Source organism: Taeniopygia guttata, chromosome 4 (assembly GCF_048771995.1).
Source record: "Taeniopygia guttata chromosome 4, bTaeGut7.mat, whole genome shotgun sequence".
Lineage (NCBI taxonomy): Eukaryota > Metazoa > Chordata > Aves > Passeriformes > Estrildidae > Taeniopygia > Taeniopygia guttata.
In genome coordinates this window covers 42535016-42548877 of record NC_133028.1, presented here as the reverse complement: position 1 = coordinate 42548877, position 13862 = coordinate 42535016, and the positions used below count along the sequence as shown (strand labels likewise).

The 13862-nt window shown below is 44.9% G+C and overlaps 1 protein-coding gene across 5 annotated transcripts in view; it reads left to right on the top strand.

Annotated features, from left to right (window-relative positions):
• Window positions 1-1183: 1183 nt before the first annotated feature.
• TMEM131L (transmembrane 131 like) overlaps window positions 1184-13862 on the top strand; it is a 79008-nt gene continuing 66329 nt past the window's right edge. For all 5 annotated transcript variants that reach the window (XM_072928467.1, XM_041715867.2, XM_041715866.2 and 2 more), the window contains exons 1-3: window positions 1184-1357; window positions 1669-1739; window positions 8745-8788. In XM_072928467.1, the coding sequence (XP_072784568.1) occupies window positions 1234-1357; window positions 1669-1739; window positions 8745-8788 (239 nt within the window). In that variant the 5' untranslated portion in view covers window positions 1184-1233. The remainder of the gene's footprint in view (window positions 1358-1668; window positions 1740-8744; window positions 8789-13862) is intronic.

Genomic DNA, 13862 nt, shown 5'->3' with positions numbered 1-13862 from the left:
CACTGGGCAGGTGACCCACTGCTTCTGGGGACTAAGGTCCCAAATGTCCTCATGTGTTGTCTCAGTGCAGGGCTAAAAATGCTTTTTGTCATGTCTTTGGCTTTATTTATGAGCCTTTGCTGACCAAGTCCCATGCTGCCAGTGTTTGTGTGAGTTACTATGTGTGATTGGTAAGGGGAGAAGCAGATGTAATCTGGGGCCTGCGCAAACCTTGTTAGCAGAGTATTTGCTTTATTTTTCTCCTCGAGGTTTGCAGAACTAGTTTAACAACTGTTTTTTCCTGTAATTAAGGCATCTGAGGGGGATTTTTTTTTTTTTAGCAGAAGGGACTTTTAAAAAAGCACTTCAAAATGCAATTAGAAGCATATGTGAGATACATGTTAAAACCGTGTGACCCTCACAACTATCTCGCGGTTCTGCTCTACACTTCTGTTTTGCAAACACCGTATAATTCCTTGAGAGATCCAACAGGCAACTGAAGAGTTGCTTAAGACCAAAATGGATCTGAACGGCAGCAGCGACCCTCAACATAGAGTGCTGCCAAACAGTAAAGGATTACTAAGGCAAATTAACCGGATTGGTGGCACTGGAAGAGGCTGCCCAGGGAGATCCGGGAGTCCTCTCTAGAGACCTTCAAAACCCATCTGGAGGAGTTCCCGCGTCACCTGCTCCAGATGACCCTGCCTTGGCAGGGGGTCGACTCGATGATGTGCAGAGATTCCTTCCGGCCCTAACGATCCTGCGCGATCTGCAACAGGACCACCGGACCGGGGGGACTTTGATCGTCTTCCCCGCTACCAGGCGCCCCCGCCTTCCTCGCTGCGCTCTCCCCTCCCCCTTCGCGCGGCATCGTGGTTTCTTCCCTTCGCACTTTTCATGCTTTTTTGTTTCTAAAAATCACCGTGGAGCCCCGGGCCCCGGCGCGGTGACATCCCACAGGGGCGTAAGGGCGGGCAGGCTGTAGGGCAGCTCGCGGTCCGACCGCACGGCCGATCGGGGTACACAAAACCCATCCGGCTTTCCCACAACACCTGCCCCGCCTCCCTCTCGCTTTGCGGAGACGCGGCTCGGGAGCGGCGGGCAGCAGCGCTGCCGCCGGGCCATGTGCGCGGCGCGGCGGGGCGGGGCGGGGCGGGCGCAGCCGCGCTGCGGGCGGGGCGGTGCCGGTGCCGCGGAGCCGCCGCCGCCCGCCCCGCCCCGCCTCAGCCGCAGCTCGGCGCGGCGCGGCTCGGCATGGCGGGGCTGCGCTTCCCGCAGCACGGCGGCTACTGCCGCGCGGCCGCGGCCATGAACCTCCTGCTCGGCGTCTTCCACGTCCTCCTGCCCTGCTTTCGACCCGGGGAGGCGCAGGGACAAGGTGAGGGCACCGGCGGGGCAAAGCGGGGCGGGATGCCGGCACTGCCCGCTCCGGGCTTGGGAGCGGAGCCGCCGCCCCCGTCGCCGTCCCTCGGGCGGCTGCCGCGGTGGCAGCCCGGGGACACAAAGGGAGCCGGGACGCGGCTCAGCTCTCCCCTCGACTCCGGTTCCTTTCCTCCCGGCCCCGCGGGATCCGCCGGGCCACGCGTCGCTGCCGGCCCGCCCGGGCGCGGGGAGCCCCGGGCCGCCGCCTGCGGGCTCCGGCCGCCCGCCCCCTGCCCATCCGCGCTTTCTCTCTCTCTGCCCCCGCAGCCATCGAGCCCATCCCCGGCGTGGTGGAGCTGTGGCAAGCCGAGGAGGGGGAGCTCCTGCTGCCCGCCCAGGTGAGGGGGCGTGGGGGGCGGGGGCGGCGGAGGGCCGGGGCCATTGCGGGGTGTGCGGTGTGTTGGGGCCGGGGGCGGGCGCGGGGCCGGCCTCTCCCGCTGCTGTCACGGCGCGGCCCCGGCCCCGCGGCCCCCCAGCCTGCGCCAGCGGCGTGGTTGTTCGGCTTCATTTATTTTCTGTTTGGGGTTACCCCCCCCCCCCATTTATTTGTTTTTTAAAACGAGTGTATTTGTGGTCGGAACGTACTAGACGTGCTTGTCGTAAATATGCATATGTTTATATCTCAGGCCTGCTCAGGTGAAGCCATTTTCCCCCCCTCAAATGACACATCATTTATGGTGCCGTTCCTCTTGTTCTAGCTTTTTTTTTTTTTTTTTTTTTTTTTTTCCTTGTTTAGCTGCTTTCTTTGGGCAGTAACAAGATGTGATAAATTCTGTGTTGGCGAGAGGAACCAATATGGTACAATGCCCGGTGGGGCTGGTGATCGAGGAGGGGCGCTGGAAGCGGGGTCTGGAGTTTATGGCATTTGAGGCAGTCATTTAAGTCTCACTGACAGACTCTGCCATATGTTGAGCTCGGCCTTCTAGACTTCGAGGCACCAGGCTCATAAACGGGAAGAAGCAGTCCTTAGAGACATCATCTTATATGAGGGGCAAAAGCGGGTAATTTATTTGTCTTAAGCCCATATATCATTCTCTGTTTAGTGGTCAGCCACTGATGCCCATTAATGTAAGGAAAAATATCAGAAATGCTGTTTTTGGCTAGCTAACAATTGATGCTGCTTCTGTGGACCCAGCATTTTGTACTGTGGTGTTTTGAAAGTGTTATCTATTGTATGTTGAAAAAATTTTATAAGATACATTTGTTGTGCTGTTGAGATTTTGCCTGTTGCAGGTGTGGTAGTAGCTAAGGGGAGGTGTAGAGTCGCTGTGCAGAGATGCTTGAGGAGCATCAGCCTTTTGCATCTGCGTTCTTTACAGTGAAGATATTAAGATGCATTAGATGTAGAACTGTGTAATGTAGTCATTTATAGTTGCTTCTCATAGCGAAGCTGCAATTGAGTGATGATGACGTGATGTTTACTTCCTGAGGAGATTAGGTCCTCTTGGAAAACACTTTGTTCTTGAGCATCCTCATAAAAATATGCTTTAGCTTGGCTAAAGGAAAACCATGAGTGATCCATGAATTTGGCATAGTTGAGCATATGGTCTTGCTCAGTTCTTGCAGCCGTGAAGACAAAACTGAGACTGCTGTTCCATCATTTCTGTAGAAGCTACGTTAGGTATGCAGGAAAGAAAGAAGTCTTCTGGCTTCAGCTGTGACAGAGTAAGAAGAGTAAGAAGTAAACCACAGTAGGCTTGCTGATTTAAGAGGTTAAAAGTCAGATGAGCTGGTCTCTGACTACTAGTGGTGCATTGACTAGTTTGCATGGGTTTTCCCCTCTGAGCTTGAGGACTGCAGCAGCATCTGATGCTTGAGTGACTACTCAAGCTGAACAGAAGGATTGGGTTCCTCAAACACATTTTAAGACCAAAATTTGGTTACAGGCCTGACCCTGATTTTTGCTCTTTTGTTTTCATGTGGACTTGGGCTTTACCCAGCCCTTGTTGGGCTTTGCCACATTTGAAACCACCTTTTCCATTTGTTATGGTGAGGAGGAAAAGAGGCTTCCCTGAGTCCCTGCGGATATGGTGAGGGACCCTTTCAGCACGTCTTTTATGGGGTGGTGGCTCTGGTGTGCAGTGGCTGGTCATGGCTTTTCCCTGGATGCCCAAAGAGTCAAGCATTGCCCATCCAGCTGTGATCCTCTGTGGTGTTTGTGAGGTCCTAAAGACATATCAGCATTGTTGCTCTCCTGGGTGACTGCTGGCATGGTGAGGGGCATCAGTGGAGAAGCCAGTGTCAGTTCCTGAGATCTGGAAAATCGCTACATCTGTTAATATTTGACTGCCCTTTGTTAGAGAGATGCTTAAACTTGCAAGAGGTTTATTGCTTGATGATCACGTTTCACTTAAAAAAAAGTGGTCTGACCTACTGCTGTTACAAGGAGGTTTTCCAAGTTCTCTTTCTTGAAAGAATATACTTTCTCGGTTAAACCCTTGATGAGGGTTATTGCCCAGTGTTCATGTATCACAGCAGTGGTGATCTGATGGTGAGGGTGTAGTAACAGGAAGAACTTCCTTGCTTTTGAGTGGGTAATAAGTGTTGTTTGGTACGGAATATCCAAGAGTTGCTTCATTCCCATGTTTGAAAATGGGTCTTGATGAAGGCTTGGGAAATAGGATTGTTCTGGCCCCTTGATTTTGTTTTTCCTGCTTCTTTTTGGAGGGAGTGTGGCACCAATGAGGATTTCACCTGCAGAAGTGAAAAATCCAGGGAAGGAACTATGCATATTCCTCTGCCAAAGCACCTCCCTCCAACTGCTCTCAGCAGGAAAATGGATCAGGTTGCCCTGTCTGCCAGCCCTTTAGCCTGTTTCTGGCGGGTTACCAATGCTGTCTGATGGATGTTTTTCTCTTTCTGTCATGGCTTTACACTATTATCTTATTTTCCATGCATCATCAACTGCCTGCCTGTGACAGAGCAGTTTTGAGCATTCCTTGCTGCCTGCAGAATTTGAGGATGAAAGTTGGGTAGATTGGTAACCCATTCAGCCATTCAGTTGCTTGCACATGCTTTTGTTCCAGGAACATGTAGCGAATAAAGACATCACGTTAAGGGGTGAGGGAGGGGAAACAAAGCGTTTTAATATCTGTAGTTGCTTTCTAGGCCTTTCACAGCATCATTTTGTCTACGTGAACTGCATGAATTTGCATGCCGGAGCGCAGCCGCCCAGGGCCCCTGTGCCTCCACCCGGCTTGGTTGTTCTACCTTCTGTTTCCTCTTGCTTCCCTTTCATTGTTTGTGCTTCTCATGTGCCCCCTCCCAGCTTCCCTCTTATACTTGTATTTGTGCTTTTCCTTTCTTCCCCTCCCCTAGCGCTGGTGAGCTTTTGATTCCGGCTTCCTCTGAAGCCTGCAGAGCTCTCTGGGGATGGCTCACCTACTGCTCTTGGTGCCCGGAGCGCTGCAGCTGGTGCCGGTGTGCGTGGGCTCATGCACCGGGGCTGAGGGGGAGCTGGCTGTATCTAGCCTGCCGACTGTCTTCCACTGGTCTGCTGCTTCCTCCAGCATTTCAGTGTTTCTTCCTGGATTCCCGTTTTAGCTCTGAGACCAGCTGGTTTTCCCAGTCGGATGCGGTGGCTGTATTCCCTTGTGCCTGTTTCTTCTTTCTTATTGAAGGTGGTGTGAAGCGTGGGGTAACCACAGAGCACCCACTGACTTTGCTCTCCTTCTCCTTGCTCTTAACCTCCCTTTTATAGCATATGTCCCCGGGATGGGCAGCTGGATTTTTCTTTGAAAACCAGTAGGATTTTGACATGGAAAATCTTGAGTGTGAGAGACTTGATTAGAGTAGTTGTGGTTTTTATAGACCCCTTATAATTTTGTGGTTTTGCATGTTTGTTTGCAACTTGTTAATACTTACTCAAGTAAAATGCTTGAGAGAAAAGCTTCTTTATGTAAGACTTGACATCCAAGCCATTCACCACTAAAGGCTGAAAAAGCTGCGGATACTGACAGCCAGGTTGTAGCACTTCAGTGCAAAGCTGAAAGGCAGTTAGTTATGTTTTAAACATAACATACACTTACAAGTGTAGGAAAGAAACACAAATGACAATTGTTGTTCGTGGTCTCAACCACTTAAAAGAGGTATCAGAGAGTCATAGTTGCATGTTTCTGTCTGTCAGAAACCATGTAGGTGGTGCTGGGAGCATCTGAAGGCAGGGGCGGGTTGGGTACCTGCAGAACACTTTCCCTTTGGCCCCTTCAGTTCAGAGGGAGGAACTACCTTAAAATGACATAATGAAGGTTAAGTTGTAGTTCTTGTTATCACAGCTGAAAATGACAGTAAGTCATCAAAATCAGTGTGTACCAAACTTTATTTTGGTGTCAGTGCAGTGCCTGACTGATGTGATGAGTTTTCTATTGCTCCTGTGTGTCACATGTAGGACATGAACGAGATGTTTCCTTAGAGGAACGCCTTGTGAATGTTTTAGTTTGGTTGCATATACTAAGGAGATTACAATAACTTCTTGTTTCACTTTACTGTGACATTGTTTCAGGTGCTTGAATTTTAGAGAAAGATACTGCAGTTTACTGTATCATGGCTGTTATAGACACTGGACAAATACAGAGCTGCTGCCTGGGTTTTCACTTAAAAGGCTCTGCTCAGGTCTGAAAGATGCAGTTTTTTTCTTTTCACAAGTAGTAGCAGCTTGTCTTCAGTTTCTGTTCTTCAGTGCAGCTCAGGGGCTAGTAAGGTTAATTGTTCTACTGGTTTTGAAAGCGGATGAAGACCTTGATCTTACATATATTCATCAGAGATATGCGGCACTGCAGTGTGTCATTAGCGATCCCATCGGCCGTGCACAAATTAAATGTACAGAGTCACCTACTTCAAGGCAGGGTTTGTCTGAAGACACACAATTTGTGTGAAAGTCTGAGACAGGCTTGGGGTGGGAATAGTGTTCCTTTTTGGGCTTTTAAAAGACTTCTCCAGACTCCCAGCTGAGCTTCTGGATGGTGCTGATAGGACTGGGGGCTGGATGGCCATGAAGATTATGCAGTAGCTGTCAGCTCAGGCTCTTGAGACTTGTGTGACACAAGAGGGGTGCTTTCAGGGGCTTTTTCTTTTCTCACAGGTAGACTGCTGGGAACTGCATTTTAACTTTCAGGAGGTCTTCCCTTCATCCCCCCTGTAGTCCTATAGTTTAAGAACACTGTTTTTTTTTCCTTTTTTTTCTTTGTTTTTTTTTAAATCCTCAATGTAAACTTACATGCACATGTAGCCTGGATCACACAGAGGAGTAAAGATAGGAGAAAGCTGGACATGGGGATCTGTGTGTGATCAGAGTTGAAGGTGATTTTTAATTTTTTTTTCCTTGCACAGTTGAGATGTGCTGTGGCTGCATTGTAGATTGAGGAGCTTGCTTCATTTTAACTTGGTGAAAAGTGAAGAGGAGAAATGGTAAGGTGGCTAGTGTTAAGGGTGAGCACAGTGAATGACACAGACCTATGTTTCTGATGCCTGGCAGATGCTAAGCCATTTAAAAGAAGAACTAAGCCATTTAAAATGAGGATAGCTTGCTGTCTGGCTGTGGCAAAGGAGCTGTTTCTGGAGAAGGTGGATAAAGAGTCCTCTAGTTCTGCCTGGTATTGTGCTGAGGTCCTAGAAGTGCAAAAGGAGCTTGGAGAAGCTAGAATACGTGATGGGTTTGTATCATGCCATCCTGGTGAAGTCTAACAGCAAGGCTTTGCAAGGTCTCTAGAGGAGATGGCGGGGTGTTCATGGGGGCCGTGTGCTTGGACCTCTAGGTAGATCTGAGCTGAAGACCTTTGTTGTGTACTGCAGATCCTGGACAATTAGCATGGTGTCTCCAGCCTCTGGGCAGGCGTACAGAAAGGTTGTCAAGTCCTCAAATTAACTTGTACTTCCCTGTCAGTCTCGTTCTAGATTTGGTTATGTTATGGTGGAGGCTGTGCTGCTTCTCTTGTATGAGCTGCTTGTGACAAAAGATGGAAGTTCAGATGTGTCTCGTAGCTTTTAGCAAGATCTGTATTAGTCATAAGGTCATTATTTTAGACACAATAATTATTAGCATTAAGCATATTTGTTCCCATAGTGCGGTTGTCGATTTTCCTCACTTCATGAAGCTCAGGTCTTCAGAAATCAGGTAGGTAGCCCTACCTGCCTGTCCCACTCACTAGGCAGGTAAGGCTACCTGATCTGCTTAAGCATGTGAACCCTGTAGAAAGATGTTTTGTGTTTACTTTTTTTTTTTTTTTTTTTTTCCCAGTATGTAGTGAAAATAGGTAAAGTCAAAGCTGGGGCTTGGGGCCTGTTCTGTGATACACTTATGTGGGAAACATGTAGGAGGGGTGGTGGAAAGTACAGTCTTTTAATTTAAAAATATTTTTTCCCTTACCTTTTCATTGCTAAGGTCTCTAGTTCATGTCTTGTAGAACCATCACCTGCAGAAGCTGGGAAAACTCACCAGCTGTTCCTAGCAGGATGACTGTGACCTCCTCCTGAAAAATGTTAATTGCCCTAAAGTTGTCCTTGGTTTCATCAGCAGGGGTTGAGTGGGCTGTAACACACTTCATTTGGAGTTGTACCTAAAGCTTTCCTGGAGATCTTGGCCAGTTCAGAGTAGCTACATCCTTGTTTTAAATGGATTTCCTGCAGGGAGCTCATTGAACCAATGCTTGAATTCATTTCTGTAGACAGCTCAGAGTGGTTTGTGGTGAACTGCAAGCTGACACAATTCAGCTGCATGTCTTGAAAATTACCTGAGTGCAGCGATTGAGCTAAGATGATGTGTTCAGAGCTTCTGCTCTCTCCGCTTTCTGTATATGCTGCTAATCAGCGATAAGGTACGGGTTTGGGACCTCACCATGCCAGCTGGAATATGGTACTTTGTCTTTGCTTTTGACATTGACAGGTGATCTGCATTTCAAGGCATTCTGCATCCTATTTTACTCAGGGACTGGCTATTGGAATTTACTGATGAGGCAGAAAATTTGAAAGTGGAAGAAATAGTCTTCCTGTAGTTTGAGGGCAATTGATGGCTTTAGATTGGAATTCTGTGTATGAATGGGTTTTGTATAGATACACTCACATAAATGGAAAATGAGTCTCTTCAGTCAGCATTTGGGAAGAAGCAGTGGAGTAGCCAGGTTAAGTCACCATTTATCTTTTGCAAGATGAGCTGAAACCTCAGATGGGATGTCTATCAATCGCCTCAGTTGACTTGTAAAGGAGTTGTAGGAATTTTAGATTTCTGAATCTGTTTTGTGAGCAAGTAATGTGAGAATCCATCTGTGATGGAGTTAAAGTGGTATGTATGTCCAGTGTAGCATGTTGCAGTTCTGAGATTCTTACACAGTATTTTCTCTGTTTGTCAGGCTGATTCGGAGGAGGATGTGGAAGAGCATCCACCAGAGCAAAGGTAAGCAAAACTCAAATGGAAGCAAGAGTGTTGAGGTTCTTTTTGGTTTTTGATTAAGGAAATACCGAAGTGTAATTGGGCAGACTACTAAAAAATTACTTTTTTCTCCTGCATGTTAAATAGTTTTTTATTACTTGTGGACTACAATTTTCTCGACTTAATGTTAATATTGATTTATTAGCAAAACCAAAAAACCTGTGCTCAGCATATGCAAGTACAAAATACCTTTTTCCATCTCATTCTCCTAATCCTGTCTCTAAGATGAATTTGCTTCTCAATGTTTTCACACAAAAAATTAAATGTTTATTAATTGTTTTGTTGTATATTTTGTAATTAATTTTTTTTAAGGCAGGAGACAGTTTTTCATTACAAAATTTGTAAATGTGAGTAGTCTTGGAGTGTTAATTTGCATTAAGGCAAGGAAGGAGGTGAGGGAGATTTAAAACCAAAGGTTATTAATGTGTTGCTATGGAGCAATAAATATTCTGCCTTTATGTCTTGAAATCAGATAAATAATGAAGCTCTTCAAAACTAAAACCACAACACTGTAGTTTCTGTTAATATCAGGCCTTCTGTTTTGAAGGTTTAGGTAAATTGTATTGCAGATTATTTTTTAAATACGCATTTTGTTTCCTCTGAGTGTCCAGGTTAAAATGCCGGGACGTCTACCAGTGAAACACTTCCTTCCTTTGGTATGTGTTAGTGTGGTTACAGCTTTCAGTGCCATGCCAGCCAAAAAGATCACAAGACTTAAACATGTGGAACAGCACCGTTTTCTGATGGCAGCAGTTAGCCACAAATACTTTTCTCATTTATCTCCAGTCTTTGCCCTTAGCCTAGGTTTGAGAGCAAACAGATCTGATAAAACACAAGCCTTGGGAGCTGGCAGGAGGAGTAAGCCTGAGGGGCGGGAACGGGATGGTTATGATGGGTCTGTCCTGCACTGCAATGCTTCTTCACATGGCTTTTCCCCTTGCTGCCCCATTGGGAGTCTTCTCATCTGAACCCAGCATCACATTAAGGCTCCTGTGCCTCATCTCCGTGGGAATTGCAAAGGTGGTTTGGAAACAGGATGTGAGAATTACTGTGGCTGCTGACAGCTGGTGCTGATTACTTGTGCTTGCCTAAGTGCCCCAATTCCTACCTGCAAAGGGGATTTTTTTTTTTCTGCCTCCTCTTATGAAAAGAAGGGTAAACTAGTGAAAGCTGCGTTTCCCTGCACAAATACAGAAGTTTCTGATTTTTTTCATCTGGGAGCTATTATGTTTTGGATGCAAAATTTTTACTGCATAACTTTATTACCTGCATGCTTTCTTTATTGAGAGGTACTCAGAAGGCAGCAGTCTTAGTCTAATGCTGTGCTTGAGATTGTTTCTGATTGTTTCCTTAGTAGTCAGAGAGATGTAATTTATGTATAAAAAATTTCTCTACTTGCCTATTTTTCTCTGGAGGTGGACGGGTAATTGGCTACTATGGGAATAATAAAAATATTATTGCAAATAATTAGTTCTTGAGACTTGGAGAGGAAAAAGTGATTTGACTGGAGGTTTTCTTATGTCATTCAGGTGCTTAAATTTTTTTCTAGTAATTAATCATTTTCAAAAATGAATTAGCTTTTTGGGAATAAAGTTTTTAGAGGTTCACTTGCATGGTGGAAACATCCTTCTGCTGAAATGCTTCAGGAAACTTCCCTGAGCAGATCGTGGCTTGTGTGCATCTTCTAAACTCCTTTGGTTTGCTGCTGTATGTAAACACTTTCATAGACTTGTGTGTGCTCCATATACTGAAGGAATGTTATAGTGTAGATTTCACGAAGAAGAGCCAATAAAGGTACATTGGAAAGATTAGAATTTATTAGTTTATTTCCAGATTAATTTTCATTCCATTGGCTTACATTACTATATGGTGAAATCATGGGGATTTCCTTTTCCTGTAGCAGCAAAACCTGAAGCTTACAGCAACTTCATCTCATTGTCTGACTGCATGCCCTGGGGAAATCAGCTGAAGCTACTGTAATTTGATGTGAAGCCCCAAAAAGCAAAGCACCTTAATGTAGGGGATAAGCAGAAGTTAAAGGAGATAGAGAAATCAGAAATTTCCCCAGAGATAAGGGAACTATAGGGAGTTCATAATCTTGGAGCATAAAAGACAAAATCTCTTTCCAAAACATAATTTTACTCAGTTTTTAATTCTAGGTTAGTGGGTTCCCTGGGAGCTTGCTAACCTACTTTGTCAAAAACAAACACAACAAAAGCAGTAAAGTATTAACAGTCTTTTAACGGACTTCCTGTGCATGTGCATCGTAAGATCTTCCTTTTGGGGTGGTCTTCTTGGTTTGCTGTGCTTGTGGCAAGTGCACAAGGGAGATGGAGGTGGTCTTACAGTTTCTGCCTTAGGTTTAGCTTTAACAAATAGAGAAATTTGCATGGACGTAAAAGACACTGTCAAAATAGTAATTTTTGTGAAGAGCTATTTCAGAGGTGAATGGGAAATGGTTGATTAGGTCCATAGGTTTGCAGCTGCCCTGAATGAAGAGAAGATCATTACCAACTCTTTAATTTCCACCCTACAATTCTTGCTAGTCTGATTGCTTGGATGCTTCCACAGGTTGCTTCATGCTGTTTTGTGTCTTTCTGGATCAGATTCTGATATAAGAAATGCAGCACAGTAGACACTTGAATACTGCTTCAGGCCACAGACTTTGACAGAATTAAAAGAATGTGTATTGGACTAGCCTATTAAAGAGCTTGCAGTTTTCTTAAAAACCTTTTCTTACATTTGAAAGCCAGGAGTAAAAAGATGCCTTTCATAACAGTCAATGACAGGTGTTGACAAGAAAAGGTTTTGTTATTGTGTTTGGAGGCTTTGGGGTTTTTTGATTTTTTTTTTTTTTTTTTTTTTTTGTACTCCCACCCCTTCATCCTAGTGATTTTAGTTGCCACAACTGGCACTAACAAAATTCGAAGGTTTATGTGCTTGCTAAAGCAACATAATGAGTCAAGACCCAAGGAAATGGCCTGAAGTTGTGACGGCAGGTTTAGGTTGGATATTAGAAAAAAGGTTTTTCACCTTTTCTTGTTGGGCGCTGAAAGAGGCTCCCCAGGGAAGTGGTCAGAGCTCCAAGCCTGACAGAGTTCAAGAAGTTTGGACAATGCCCCCAGGCACAGGGTGTGACTCTTGGGGATGGTTCTGTGCAAGGCCATGAGTTGGACTTGATGATCTTTGTGGGTCCCTTCCAACTCAGGATATTCTGTGATTCTGTGAAATGCAGAAGTCGGGCACAAATAAAGAGACAGTACTGTCAGATGATGTGTACAAATGATGCTATCAAAATGTTTAGCTTTCTACTTCAAGGAAGTTGACTTGGACTAAAAAAAAAATGTAATTTCATGTGTATGACCTTGTTAGTAGTTGGGTCTTGAGGACTTCTGGAGAAAGATCTTTGAGGATGCAGTTTTGCAGCTGGCACGTTAAGGAACATTTGCACCAGAATAAACTGCTGTACTCAAGTTGTGAAGCATGCATTCTTAATATGTGATGCACAATGATTGTCCACAAGAAGGGAAATCCATAAAATACTAGAAGTATGGAATGAAATTAGCCAGGAAGAAGACATTTTCCAGCCTTTTCCTATGGCAGGGCATTTTTTGCTTAGAGTACATAGGTATCAACTGCCAGGAAAAATCTGAGAGTGATTCATTTGATTCAGTCAGGCATTTCTATTGAACCTTTGCCTTTGATCTCTGCAGAACATTTGACCCTGTGGGCTGGAGCTGCTTGGGGCAGGAGGTGGTATCAGCTCCCAGTGGGCTCCTGCTAGGGTGTCAGTGCAGCCTGGGAGTGACAGCTGATGCCCAGCACTTTGACCTCTCCTGATTGCTTGCTGGAATTACTCCTAATCCTGTTGTTTTTGCTGTGTCTGTGAAATAGTGCTCCAGATGTGGAGGAGAAATTGAAGGTAGAGGTAGCAAGGGAGTAGCTTACTAGCTGCGTGAGAGAGAGCAAGGCAGTCGAGGTGCACAGACTGCAGAATTGCTAGAGGGTTTAGGGAATACTTAAGAGATGGAGTTATAATGGTTGCTTCAGGAAGAATCCAGAGTGGCAGTGGGAGAATGAGCCTCCTGTGCATTGTGAGACTGTACATTGCAATTCCTCCCTGGCCACAGCTTTGTCTCTAGTCAAGAGGCACAAATGAGTTCTGGCGCTGTGGATGAAGTATTAAGGTGCTTCAGAGGTGACTCATCCTTCCAAAAAGCCTGTGGTCCTAGTGCCGTAATTTTTGACAGTCCCAATTAGAAAGTAGTGGCATGGGATTAGTGGTATGTCTGTGTATCAGATAGCTTGGGTGGTGGCTATGGCAGGAAAAGAAAGATTAAAAAACAGGTTAGGATCAACCAGATTTTCTTTTTCCTTCTGCTTTTTTTACTGAAATAAATAAAAATTGATTTTGTGCCAGCAGAAATGTCTGAATATTAAAAACGAAGTTTGTTGCATTTATTTTTTAAATATCTTTTATTAAAATCAACGTGCGTATCCATTGAGAAAATGTTTCAAAATTAAAAGCTGAAAAGTAGTTCTGAGAGTGTCAGTGAGTGCTTAAGCTGTCTGAAAGAAACCATCTTAATATTTTCAGCCTACGCTTGTATGGAATACTGCTGATCATTTAGATTGTCATTGAACTTACCCCAAAAGTAAATCTAACTACAGGGAGACTTTTACCAGAATATATGCTTGGTCTTAACTTGTAATAGTGAAAGCTACTTTTACTAAGGTTTTAGTGTTTTTTAAAATTTTCTTTTACAAAACAAGCAAAAATCCATGTGTGTATTAAAAAAGAAAATAAAAAGCTGGGTTTCTTGGGAAAAAGCTTTTTATTCCCATTACTGTACTTGCATAAGGTAGTGATTTCTGCAGTATGCACAGAATGTTTTTAGTGGTTACCACTAAAACCTTCTTCAATATTGGCTAACTTTTGTTTTTAATTGATAGGTCATGGCTGATGTGCCCCATTGCCACTTTTTCTAGATCATCAAGGGACTACTAATTTTAAGTTTAATTAGATGCCTAAAGAAAT